Source organism: Hylobates moloch, unplaced genomic scaffold (assembly GCF_009828535.3).
Source record: "Hylobates moloch isolate HMO894 unplaced genomic scaffold, HMol_V3 SCAFFOLD_6, whole genome shotgun sequence".
NCBI classification, from domain to species: domain Eukaryota; kingdom Metazoa; phylum Chordata; class Mammalia; order Primates; family Hylobatidae; genus Hylobates; species Hylobates moloch.
The window spans coordinates 12,898,633-12,912,631 of NW_026652281.1; the positions used below are offsets into that span (position 1 = coordinate 12,898,633).

The following is a 13,999-nucleotide window of genomic DNA, read 5'->3' on the forward strand; positions in this document are numbered from 1 at the left end:
TTATGATTTATTTATTCTGAGTCTGCCCTGGATACTGCCCTACATTCTTTACAAAGGTTAGATCAGTTAATTGTCACGACTGTTCCTATTTTGCAAATGAGGAGGTTAAATAAAATCACCTAAAGTTAAGCTGGGAGGAGGCAGAGAATACTGTATTTAAATCAGCGTCTGGCCAGGTTTGGTGTATCATGCTTGTAATTCCAGCACTTGGGGAGGCCAAGGCAGAAGGATTGCTTGAGGCCAGGAGTTTGAGACCAGCCTGGGCAACACAGGCCCTTGTCTCTATAAAAATTTTAAAAATTTGCCAGGCATGGTGGCACATGCCTGTAGTCCTAACTACTCAGGAGGCTGAGGCAGGAGGATTGCTTGAGTTCAGGAATTTGAGGCTGCAGTGAGCCATGATAGTGCCACTTCACTCCAGCCTGGGTGATAGGGCAAAACTCTGTCTCAAAATTAAAAAAAAAAAAAAAAAGAGAATCTGCCTCACTGTAAAAAGCCAGCTCCCTAAACATTGCATCTTACTGTCTATTCTTCTTTCTTTGCATGCCCGGCCCCATGGCCTAAGAACTCAGTTAAATGCAGGCATAGTTAAGTAGGAAAAAAATCCTGGACTGAGTCCACAGGCCTAAGCTTGAGCTCATCTCTGTTTCTTTCTAGCTCTGTGACCCTCATTAAACAAGTTTTGTAAGCTCTTGTCAGCTGGTTCTCACTTCATCTATGAAAGAAGGACAATGGCTGTATGAATTTGGTGTTCTTTTCCACGTTACAAGTTCTATAAGTCGATAAAGTAACACCTTGCAGTCCTCTTTCACTTCATTAACTACATAGAGCCCAAATGAGATTTATTCATGAAATCACAGAAAGTCTTAAACTGAGAAATTAGATTTAAATAGGCCTTGTAAAGATGACCAGAATATTGAGGCTATGATATAGCACTTTAAGATTTTTCTAAGTGCTTTTTAGATAATCATTTAAGAAGTCTTCAGGGATTTGATTTATCACAATGGCTACTGCATGTTTAAGTAGTTGCTCCAGAGTGTTTTGAAATAGCATAAAAATCCCATTCTGGCAGTGTGACATTTCCCGTTTCTGTTGAATCCATTTTAGCATGCAGTTATAGGAGGACGGGATAAATTAATTATGCTGAAGCATATTCCAGGGCTGTTTTAGAGCATACTTGTGCTTCCTAAAGAGACAAGGAATTTTAATCACATAAATTTATTAACCTGTAGCCACCTTTCATGTTATACAAGATGATCCATAGTTGAGTTTTGGCCTTCAGAGAGAACTCCAAAATGGGAGCAATGAAAAGAAGCCACAGCTTTGTGCACAGAGTAAGCTGGATACGATGTTATGGGTAATTTTCAATGTGGTGGCGCTCTTTTTTAGCTTTTTATTTTGCTTTCTTGTTTTTGCAGATTAGAATCTGCCTACCAAGATCTTAAAGAGCTTGCCTTTACATCATAATTATTTATGTTCTAATGGAATTCCCTACTCTGGAAATCATTTCCCGTTGTGCTTGGCAGGAAAGGAGTAGGCCACCTGCAAAGCTGAAAAGTGACTATGCTGATGAAAACAAGAGAATGTTTTCCCTCTGGGTTCAGAATCAATCAGAAGAAACACACAATAGTCATATTATACTCAAAGTATCTCAACAACTGACAGCTGGATTGGGGAGAGCAGCAAATGGTGCTTTCTGTTCCTTCTCCCCAATGTGCTGACATTCTGTGTAATAGCAGGTGCATGGCAAAGTGTGGGAAGATAATGAGAGTATTAGGAAATGGGAGAAAGCTGGAAACGTAGCTTGAGTCCATGTTTGAACGGCTTTTGATGCCCAAAGTTAGGGTATGTGCATGTAGCACACAAGCACACATATACAGTAAAAGAACATTTAGGTGTGTTTACAGATTTCCCTAACACAGGAGCTAATATGAGGGTCAAGAATATCCGTTCAGTTAGAACAAGTCTCCAGTTTCATCCAGGTTGCTGTGAATGCCATTATTTCATTACTTTTTTATGGCTGAGTAGTAGTCCATGGTCTATATACACCACATTTTCTTTACTCATTGATTGATGGGCATTTGTGCTGCTTCCATAGTTTTGCAATTGCAAATCGTGCTGCCATAAACTCAGGAATGGAAAACCAAACATTGTATGTTCTTACTCATATGTGGGAGCTAAGCTATGAGGACACAAAGGCATAAGAATGATACATTGGAGTTTGGGGACTCAAGGGAAAGGGTAGGAGGTGGCAAGGAATAAAAGACAGGGTACACTGATTTAGGGGTGTACTAAAATCTCAGAAATGACTACTAAAGAACTTATTTATGTAACCAAACAACCTATTGAAATAAATTAAAAATTAAAAAATTGTTCTACCATAAAGACACATGCACGTATATGTTCATTGTAGCACTATTCATGATAGCAAAGGCATGGAATCAACCTGAATGCCCATCAACAGTAGACTGGATAAAGAAATGTGATACATATACACCATGGAATACTATGCAGCCATAAAAAAGAGTGAGATCATGTCCTTTGCTGTCAGATGGATAGAGCTGGAGGTCATTCTTGTAAGCCAACTAAGGCGGGAACAGAAAACCAAATATCACATATTCTTCCTTATAAGTGGGAGCTAAACATTGAGTACATATGGACACAAAGATTGAGGGTGGAGGGTTGGAGGAGGGAGAGGATTGAAAAACTACATATCAGATATTATGCTTATTACCTGGGCGATGAAATAGTCTGTATACCAAACCCCTGCGAGACACAATTTAACTGCATAACAAACATTTACATGTACCCGTGAACCTAAAATAAAAGTTTAAACAAATTTTAAAAATTTAGAAACAAAAGAATATCCTTTCAGGCTGGGTGCAGTGGTTCACACCTGTAATCCCCACACTTTGGGAGCCTGACGGGGGTGGATCACTTGAGCCAAGGAGTTTGAGACTGGCCTGGGCAACATGGCGAAACCACATCTCAACAAAAAGTACAAAAATTAGCCAGGTGTAGTGGTGCATGCCTCTAGTCACAGCTACTTGGGAGACTGAGGTAGGAGGCTAACCTGAGCCAGAGAGGTGGAGGCAGCAGTGAGCCGAGATCACGCCACTGCATTCCAGCCTGGGCAACAGTGTGAGACCCTGTCTTAAAAATAATAAAAAGTAAAAATTATTTCATCAGTGTTTAAGGAAATGGACAGAATGTAAACATTTGATTGGTGATTGCAAATAAATTTGATTTAGCATGCCAATTTTAATGAGTGAGCAGTGGTAACGAAAAGAACTAGAAAAAGTCCCTTGATTGATTAGTTATGTCTAGCCTAGATTCAAGAAGGAAGGTGTTAAGTTGTATGCTATGTACTTCCATTCCTATAATAGACTGTATGCATTTGCATACACTGTGGCAATGCTCATCTTAATTGCCCCTCTTCATATTATTGCATGTGACTAATAATGAGCCCTTTGATTGCTAACATTAAAGTTCATTAATTTCATTTTTAGGCCTCAGTATGGTGGCAAATTCTGTCCAGGTTCTAGCCGTATTCATCAGCTGTGCAACATTAACCCTTGCAGTGAAAATAGCTTGGATTTTCGGGCTCAACAGTGTGCAGAATATAACAGCAAACCTTTCCGTGGATGGTTCTACCAGTGGAAACCCTATACAAAAGTGGAAGGTAATTTGGTCCGTATGACATTCAAATAAGTCTCTATGTGGGTAATAATGTGATTGACCAATACACCAATAGAAATTGTTGCCTGTATCAAAGAGTTTGAATGTTTACCTTTCACTCCCCAGACCCATCTGGCTCAATGTTTCATTCTATGGGTTTTGTTTATTTTTCCACTGTTTTTTTCCCCCCCATAAGATACCTCTTGTCTCCCACATCTGTAAACCCAAGGTTTCATATGTTTGGAATGTGCTTATGTTTCTCCTTACCTTTGACATTTTGGCAATTAAATCTCCCAGGGATCTTAATTGAAATTGGTATGAACGGTCCAGACCAAAAACTCATGAAACCATATATACCCCATAGAGGCACCATACACAGTACCTGGCATGTCAGTTGATTACAAGCATGAGAAGGCCTGTTTGTAGAGTGTGTGCGTGCACGCAGACAGACACACAGAATCATAAATAAAAATTATACTAGGTTCTTGGTACTTACTAAAAATTATGGCTTGTATTTTACTTTTTAATATGTCTTTATTTTGACTGAATAATAAAACATTAGTTACAGCAGAAGAGTTTAACGTAGTTTCTCTTGCCTATGTAGAATAAGCTGTCATCATGCTAGTTGTTTCACTACTTCTATCCATTCGATTTATCAAAACTTATTCATGCTGTCTTGAAAGAGGATTATATATGAATCCCAACTGCCCATGTGTAGAATGGAAAGAGACTAAGTTTAATGACAATTCATGGGCTGTTCTGTGCAAAAGCTCAACATGAACCTATATTAATTAGTGATCATAAAGGAAGCTAATATTACAGGCATCATTATAACAAATAGAGCCTCCAAATCAAAAGAGAGGATTGTGCAGCTTTGCTCAGTATCATCCTAGCCATTTCAGGAGCACTGATGTGGTTTTGGGTCATGACTGTCCAGGAAGCATAGATAGAGACAGACGTGACAATTCCAAAGCTGTGTCTTAGGAGGAAGTAATGAGGGACCTATAGAGGTTTACTGTATATGAGAAACGAGTTACATTCAAAACTTCAAAGAGCTATTGAAAAGGAAGGATGTTCGATTTATTTCAAATTGCTTTAGATAACAGAATTAATTCAAGGGCTGAGAACATTCTAGCCATATTATCTCCTCAGAGACACCTTCCTTGACAGCCTGTCAACATATTCTTCCTTCATGTTGTTTTCTGAACCCTTTACCCCGTTTTATTCTTCATAGCTCTTCTCAGTGCATGAAGGTATTTTTATCTAGTCATTTATTTGTTATCTTCCTCCCCACAAGAATTTAGGTTCCACAAGGACTAAGCCTTTGTCTGTCTTGAGCTTGCTTCTATCTCCAGCATCCAAGAACAGCACTTAGTATATATTTATGTAATGGTTATAACTTTTGAAGTGATAAGTAAATAACTGTCCAAAATGAAAATGTACTCCCTCTGTAAGTAACAAGCTCCCTATTACTAGAGGCATTCTACCAGGAGCTGAGTGATGTCGTAGGGAGCATGCTGCACAGCAGGTCCCAGTGGATGCTGCAGTTGCTCGCACTTCCAAACTTGGAATATTTCCTTTCTCTTGGTTGTACACTCGAGATTCCATGCTTCCTATCTGTGGTTCTTTCTCCATGACTCTGTTGTCCCTCCTTTTGCTTCCTCTTCTATTCTTTGCTTTTGCTTTGGCTTCATGGATATTCCTTGGCCTTTATCACATTACATCTTTCATTCAAATTTAGTGTTTATGAAATCAGTCCTGTTATCACCCTTAAGGAAATTCTGTGTTGAAGATGTAAGAAGAAAGTTAAATAAATTTTGCAATTTAGAAAATGCTTGCTGGTTTCAGAGTTCTTTCACTAATTTTATTGCAGTTTCCACTGAGTAGGGAGCATGCAGTTTCATTCATGAATGCAACAGATGTTTACTGACCTCTTTTTGTGTAGGAGACCCTTTGCTAGATGCATAGGAGAATGCATTGAATCAAACGTAGACTCCCAGCCTTAGGATCTTACCTCTCAGTGGAGGGAGACAGAAACGTTAAGGCCTTCTAGTCTCTACTTGTCTCCTTTTGATACTTGTATCAGGGGAGACTGACCATGACTTGAAGGTCTTGTGACATTCCTGCAATTTAGAAGAACAAGGGAAGACTTTTTCATAAATGTGGACAATCTCTGTGCTACAGGAGTGAGGTTTTTTTCCCTTCTTTCCTCTGTGTTTCTGATGGACTCATAAACTCACCCAGGAATCTGTGCTTAAAAAAAAAAAAAAAAAAACTTTCTAAAACTTGTTAATTCCTGGAAATGATAGAGAAAAGAAAGGGCATTTATGTCATCCAACTCCCTAATCTCATGTGCAAAAATTAGGCATTAAATAAAGCTGCTATTAAAAAAAATTATAGATGGGAGAGAAACTTTTAAGCCACCCACACATCTGCATATTTGGACTGTGATAATTTAACTCCTTTCGCGTTTGAGTTTTGAGTTTGTCTTTTATTGAGAGGTTTTATAAAGCACAACTATTTGTAAACTGTTTACACATTTGTAAAGCTGTTGTTAGGGATATCGCTGAATATCGCCCACATAAGGTCTCTTGTGAGAAACGTCATCTGGAATTCGTGGCCAAGAAGAGCTCTTTCTATTTGAGAAATTGGCATAGGAACTCCTTTCTGATAACAAGAGCTCTATAAATATAATTTTTTTTATTTTTGCCTCTGATATCAGAAATGTCTCAGGGACTTAAGGGCCAACAGAAGTTACCTTTTTGTAGCGTTCAGGACGAGTTTATATGCTTTCTCTCCATTTTTATGACATGTTTTTTTTTTGCTATATGTTTTACAAACGTGACTAACCATATGCCTTTTCTCCCTGGTGCCTAAAACCTTTTCTCTTAACAGACTGAGTAAATATCTAAAGTAATCCATGCCCTAAATCAGGGTCATCAAACCATGGCCTGCTGGCCAAATCTGGTGTGTATTTGTTTCATCATATTTTATTAGAACACAGCCACACTACTTCATTTCTATATTGTCAGTGGCTGACCATCAGGCCTTTGAAACCTGAAAGGTTTACTATCCAGGGAGGCTGGGTAGTAACCCATTGATCATGTGTGTGGTGACTGTCCCTAAGGATAAGAAAAATAAAATTGTTACGTATTACTCTTAAATTAGTTTTATATGGATTGTTAAATGGGACTCATGCTTTGAAAGCCACACCATATGGGCTTATATGTGCATACACACACATTTTCCATTTTCATCATGATAGCTTTCTAAGTAAATTTAATTCATCCTTTTGGCAATCGTATCATTTTTCCCCTTAGTCTCCCCTTGACCATTTCCTATCTTGATCTCTTTGCTTCTAGAGGAAGATCGATGCAAACTGTACTGCAAGGCTGAAAACTTTGAATTTTTTTTTGCAATGTCTGGCAAAGTGAAAGATGGAACTCCCTGCTCCCCAAACAAAAATGATGTTTGTATTGATGGGGTTTGTGAAGTAAGAGAACATTTCTGCTTTGGAGTGTATGAGCATGCTTGTGTTTCATCATATCATATGTGTACTGTGAAGAGTGGTGTGAGAGATTGCCTCTGGAGAAGAGCAGATGGCATAGAGGGAAAGGGCAAAATGTTTCACTGGATTTGAGCACCGTATCTTCTTTATTTTTGTATTTTTTGAGATGAAATTTCACTCTGTTGCCCAGGCTGGAGTGCCATGGTGAGATCTCGGCTCACTGCAACCTCTGCCTCCTGGGTTTAAGTGATTCTCCTGCCTCAGCCTCCTGAGTAGCTGGGATTACAGGTGCATGCCACCACGCCCAGCTAATTTTGTACTTTTAGTAGAGACGGGGTTTCACCATGTTGGCCAGACTGGTCTTGGACTCCTGACTTCAGGTGATCAGCCCGCTTCAGCCTCCCGAAGTGCGGGGATTACAGGCGTGAGCCACCGTGCCTGGCCGAGCACCATATCTACATTCCACATTTACTTGTTGCATGAGCCTAGTTCAATTATTTTAGTTTATTTTTTACTCTACTTGCACATACATATTGCACATGGAGATGATGCTATATCCTACTTTGTATAGGAGTTGTAAAAATGAAATAAGAATGTAAATAATAAACTTTTATTGCATGTGCATTAAGTACCTTTACTACATGATTAGAACCTCACAAGTGTATTTTGAAATAATACTATTTGTCCCCAGTTATTTTTCCTTTCACTTTGAGTGCTCATTTTCTCTTCCATTTTAATTTTAGTTTGAGCCCTTTGATCTTTTAAGAGTGTGTGTTTGTACACATGCATGCATGCATGTATATTGTCCAGCATTTTCATATTCATTGTCCAGCATTTTCATATTTGAGTCACACAGCTGGCCTGAATAATCTCAGCTGGTACTAGTAGCGATGGTGAGTTTTTATTTCAGTTTCATCAATGAAGAGTCTAAGCCTTAGATGACTTATACAACGTGCCCAGTCATCTAATAACATCAGGGGAGGGATTTGAACCCCAAGTGAGTCCAACTTGAGGCTGTGATTTTTAACCATAAGCTGTACTTCTTCTCTAATGCTCTGTAAATACAGATAACAATATAGCACAATCAGGCCAGGTGCAAACAATATAGCTCTTTATTATTCCCGGCCTCTGGCTTCTCTGATGTTTGATTTTCTCATGTTTTTTGTTTCTGTCACAGCTAGTGGGATGTGATCATGAACTAGGCTCTAAAGCAGTCTCAGATGCATGTGGCGTTTGCAAAGGTGATAATTCAACTTGCAAGTTTTATAAAGGCCTGTACCTCAACCAGCATAAAGCAAATGGTGAGAGATGCTGCTGTTTGTTATTGCTAATGAGATGCAACTTTTGCTACCGAACAAGTTTGAGTCACGCCAAATGTGGTTGAGCCTTTTACTAGTTCACTGGACACACTAGTGATGGTGGCATTTGTCACTTGTGCAAGAGTAAGGGAGGATAGTTGTGAGGAATTTCGTCGATACATTACCTTGTAGAAATATGCTAAATAAATGCCTTTCTGCTTTGCATTTTTAGTATGCCGACCAGGACCCCTGTGTGTCCAAGTGCATTTGTTAAACAAAGAAACATTGTGAAACTTAGGTGATCTCTACTCACAGCACTAAATGAATATTTGAAGCAGTTATCTAAATATCTTGAGTGAAATTAAACTTTTGATCCCTGTTTTCTGAATTTCATCACTGAAGATACATGGTTCTAAGTTTCTTCCAGACAGATTTTTTTTTTTTTTTTTTTTTTTTTTGAGACAGAGTCTCGCTCTGTTACCCGGGCTGGAGTGCGGTGGTGTGATCTCAGCTCACTGTACCCTCCACGTCCCAGGTTCAAGCAATTCTCCTACCTCACCCTCTTGAGTAGCTGGGATTACAGGCACCTGCCACCATGTCCCGCTAATTTTTGTATTTTTAGTAAAGATGGGGTTTCACCACACTGGCCAGGCTGGTCTCAAACTCCTGACCTCGGGTGATCCGCCCACTTTGGTCTTAGGAAGATTTTTTAAAAGTCTTCTTGAATTTTGTGGCCTTTTTTGGTCCGGGAAGGGGAAGAGTGTATTTCTTGTCCACAGAAAACATACTTGGAAGGCTTTGGGAAGCCACATACATTTTCCCTAGTCTAGTGTTCTTACTATTTGGACAATGAAATCATTGATCATGTTTACTTCATAGAGTAAGAATGAATTTAGTTAATGATTCAAAAACCTCACTCTATAAAACTGAACACTACATATCAGGGGCAATTTCTAGTCCCCTTTCTCCAATGCACAGGGTAGAATTGAGACATACTCTCTTCTTTCCATTTAGAATATTATCCGGTGGTCATCATTCCAGCTGGCGCCCGAAGCATCGAAATCCAGGAACTGCAGGTTTCCTCCAGTTACCTGGCAGTTCGAAGCCTCAATCAAAAGTATTACCTCACCGGGGGCTGGAGCATCGACTGGCCCGGGGAGTTCCCCTTCGCTGGGACCACGTTTGAATACCAGCGCTCCTTCAACCGCCCGGAACGTCTGTACGCGCTGGGGCCCACAAATGAGACGCTGGTCTTTGAAGTAAGCCTCTTCTGTGTATTCAGTTTTTAGTGCTTCTTGCTACATTTATAGCGATGACTGCAATTGGAGGCAGCTTAAACAACTCCAATCCTTCTAGTTCAAAGGTGTTTCCTGGCCGGGCACGGTGGCTCATGCCTGTAATCCCAGCGCTTTGGGAGGCTGAGGTGGGCAGATCAGCTGAGGTCAGGAGTTCGAGACCAGCCTGGCCAACATAACGAAAACCCGTCTCTATTAAAAATGCAAAAATTAGCCAGGTGTGGTGATATGCGCCTGTAATCCCAGCTATTAGTGGGTTGCTGAGGCAGGAGAATTGCTTGAACCTGGGAGGCGGAAGTTGCAGTGAGCCAAGATCGCACCACTGCACTCCAGCCTGGGCAACAAAGGAAGACTATTTCAAAACAACGACAACTAAAAAGGTGTTTCCTAATAGGCTAAATTTCAAAGTGTAAAGGGGAGAAGACCGTGATTCCATTTGGGGGAAGAGGACAGGAACCCAAAGGGCCTCCAAGAGAATGGGTTGATTTTCATATTTAGAGGTCAACCTTTCACCAATATGCTTAGGTTTCAAGAACATCAAAGAATGTGGCAAGAATACTTTTTATATTATTCTGGTTTGTCTATGTCTGCCGTTTGGATGCTCCACTGTAGCTATTCACAACATAGGTCAAGTGGCCTAGGAGAAGGGATTAATAGTAGAGAAAATGCTTGCCTGGGTGTCAGCAGAGTTTCGTCATACTAAACTACCATGATCTTGTAGGTTGTACCTTCCCCATAGATAAGAAAAGGGGAAAAAAAGGGTAATAAAAATGATAATTAAAAGAAACAACGTTATCTGGAAATGACTCTGCAAGGCTATTACCGTAGAAACATTTTCTTTAGTCCTCATCATGTCTCTGAGTGCTTTTTCTCCGTTTGTAAAATGGGGTGACTGTTGGCTCTTATAGGCAAGTGATTTGCTTCAGTTTGTATAGAAATGATACTGAGTATTTGCATATCCAGCTACTCTTATGAGTCATTTTAAGTTTCAGTTTCTTACCTGTGAAACTAAGGTAGAAAATGGACTTCACTAACCAGAAAAATAAGGAATCAAGTATGAACAAATATTAAAAGACTTGCCTATCTCATACAGCTAGGGAAAAAACAGAGCTGAACTGGAGTCAAAGTCTTTTCACCCAGGAGTATGAGATCTGTGTAACACTCAGATTACTGTTCTCTTCTCAAATAAACGCAAGATCAATGTAACTGTTATTATTATCATTATTATCATGACTGTAATAGAGTAGGTTCAGGCATTCTGTGATCAGTTTCATGCATTCATTTCTTAAATGCCCACAACCACCTTAGGAAGGTAGGTATTGTTACTTAATCCCCATTGTACAGATGAGAAAACTGAGCCTCAAACAGACTGTGTTACATGTAAGTGGTAGGACTGAGGTTTGAACATAAGTCTTCCTGGCTCACTTGCCCACACCATTATCTTAATATATCACCAATACTGGCAGGGCTCAGCTACTTGTCATTATACGGTTTTTCTCAATGTGAAATGTTGCCTCTGTGGGAGGTACAAAGCCTACTAGAGGTGGGGAATAGATAGTTTGCTCTTTGCAAACATCTGTCATCCAGATTTGAATGCATAAAATACTGAGAACATATCCATGTATTTTGACCAACACTGACATAGATCTGTGGCAACTAGAGGGTTGATCTGAAAACTATTAGGAAGATTGTGTTCATAAACTTGTGTGATGATTTTTACTTAAAATTTATTTTCCTCTATCTTATATATGTTAATTCACATAAGACTGTTGGCACTTACTGTGTTCTTGGTGCTGAGGAAAGGGACATAGTGCTTGTTTTCTGGGCTGACAGCATGCTGTGTCCTCAGTCATCTCAGGGTATTTTGGTCAGATTAGTGATGAATAAGGCAGTTTTTCAGAGGCAGCTACTTCTTCTGTCTAAACTGAAGCACTCAATTTATCATCTTTCTCAGTTCCATGCACAGTGGGACTGGATGATTCGTTGAACAAATACCATGCTACCATGATATTGGTAATGACCTTCTGCAGCTCACAGTGGTTCACGGGGAAAGCAATAGAAATGAATTTCTCTTACCCAGTGTGTGGGAGTTTGTATTCTGTGCGTTGAGTTATGGTGGGTGAAATTAGATGACATCTGGAAGTTTCCCTCATGGATTCTTAGATTTGCTAGAACTTCAGAAAGCAGAATAGTGAAAATGTCCACACGTTAAGAAATCCCTCGAGGCAGGTGGATCACTTGAGGCCAGGAGTTCGAGACCAGCTGGGCCAACATGGCGGAACCCCATCTCTACTAAAAATACAAAAATTAGCTGGGTGTGGTGGCGCATGCCTGTAATCCCAGCTAGTCGGGAGGCTGAGGCGGGAGAATCGCTTGAACCTGGGAGGCACAGGTTGCAGTGAGCCGAGATTGCATCACTGCACTCTAGTCTGGGCAACAGAGTGAGTGAGACTCCGTCTCAAACAAAAGAAATCACCGCGTTCCTGTGTCACATGCACTGAGCTGCTCTTATATTTCACATTGACAGTAAACTGGGTGTATAGTAGTGGATACACAAAAGAAAATCCTCCTGCTACAATGAAACTTAGAGTGTTGAAGGGTACAGTACAGCATTACACAAATGAATAGATAAATGAAGGCAGATGTATAGATTGTGGTAGTTTCTTTGAGAGAAAATAAAGTACGAGAAAAAAAAAACAGACTTTTTGAATTAGAGAGTTGGTGAGGAATTATCTGAGAATTACCATGTGAGGTGAAACTTGAAGGATGAGAAGACCCAACCGGGTAAAGAGTAGAGGAAATTCAGGCAGAGGAAGCAACAGTTTAAAACTCCATGTGGGCTGGGTATGGTGGCTCACCCCTGTAATCCCAGTGCTTTGGGATGCTGAGGTAGGTGGATTGCTTGAGGCCAGGAGTGTGAGACCAGACTGGCCTACATGGTGAAACCCTGTTTCTACTAAAACAAAAATTAGCCAGGAGTGGTGGTGCATGCCTGTAGTCCTAGCTACTTGGGAGGATGAGGCAGGATAATCATTTGAGCTTGGGAGGCAGAGGCTGCAATAAGCCGAGATCGCATCACTGCACTCCAGCCTGGGTGGCAGAGCGAGACTGTCTCCGAATAAATAAATGAAACCTGATGTGGAGTATCAACTTAATATTTTAGAAGAACTAAAAAATAGGAGAATCTAGCTATAGTGTAGTGAGGTGTGAGATGGGTATAGTAAGGGGGTGGCCCACAGATAATATAAACCATGGTAAGGAGTTTGGATTTCAACCCAATAACAACCTCAGGATGTCAAGGAAGAGGGTGGTTTACACCATCCTGGCCAATATGGTGAAACCTCATCTCTACTAAAAAATACAAAAATTAGCCGGGTATGGTGGCACATGCCTATAGTCCCAGCTACTCAAGAGGCTGAGGCAGAAGAACCGCTTGAACCCAGGAGGCAGAGGTTGCAGTGAGCCGAGATCACACTACTGCACTCCAGCCTGGCATCAGAGTGAGACTCCGTGTCAAAAAAAAAAAAAAAAAAAATTCAACCAGGCTGCTATGTAAATAAGTGATTGGAGAGGCAAGAAGTAAACTGGGGAGATAGGAAAATGGTTCTAGAATTCCAGGTAAGGAGTAATAGACGCTGAAACAGATGGTGACTGTGAAGGTGGCGGGAAGTGGATCTGTTTGCAGCGTATTATGGTGGAGAATTGGAAGCTGGAAAAGTTACAAGAGATGTATAAGAAATGAACTCTGAGGGAGAAAGATGTGAGAGAGTCACAGGTTTCTTCCCTGAGCATTTGGAGGATGGTTTTACCACTATTATTGTCTTAAGGATGACTGGAAATGGGTTTAGGGATGGGGAAAAATTCCATTTTAGCCACCATATATTTGTAATGTATCTTAAATATGCAAGAGTAGCTGTCAAGTAGGCAGTTGAGTATGTGTTTAAAATGCATGAAAAAAGCCTTGGAATGAATATGCAAATCAGTTGCTAAAAATACCTAAAGTAGTATAGTAGTATATCATTTGTTAACTGAGCAGGGCACTTGGATCCAAGTTTTCTTTGATAAGCTGCCTCTTGGGAGTAGCCAAATACTTGCAATATCCAGAATGTGCCTTGTGAGGAAATGCTGAGCCTTGGTTGACACCACCAATAAAGAGGAGCATGCACCTGTCATGGAGAGGCTGGAAACAGGATCTTCACAGATGTCATGGAATTTGTTTG

General features: G+C 40.3%; 1 protein-coding gene across 2 annotated transcripts in view; it reads left to right on the forward strand.

The window, feature by feature from the left end:
- ADAMTS18 (ADAM metallopeptidase with thrombospondin type 1 motif 18) overlaps positions 1-13,999 on the forward strand; it is a 151,673-nt gene that overhangs the window by 103,626 nt on the left and 34,048 nt on the right. For both annotated transcript variants that reach the window (XM_058440643.1, XM_032156372.2), the window contains 4 exons: positions 3,510-3,682; positions 7,041-7,171; positions 8,364-8,487; positions 9,499-9,743. In XM_058440643.1, the coding sequence (XP_058296626.1) occupies positions 3,510-3,682; positions 7,041-7,171; positions 8,364-8,487; positions 9,499-9,743 (673 nt within the window). The remainder of the gene's footprint in view (positions 1-3,509; positions 3,683-7,040; positions 7,172-8,363; positions 8,488-9,498; positions 9,744-13,999) is intronic.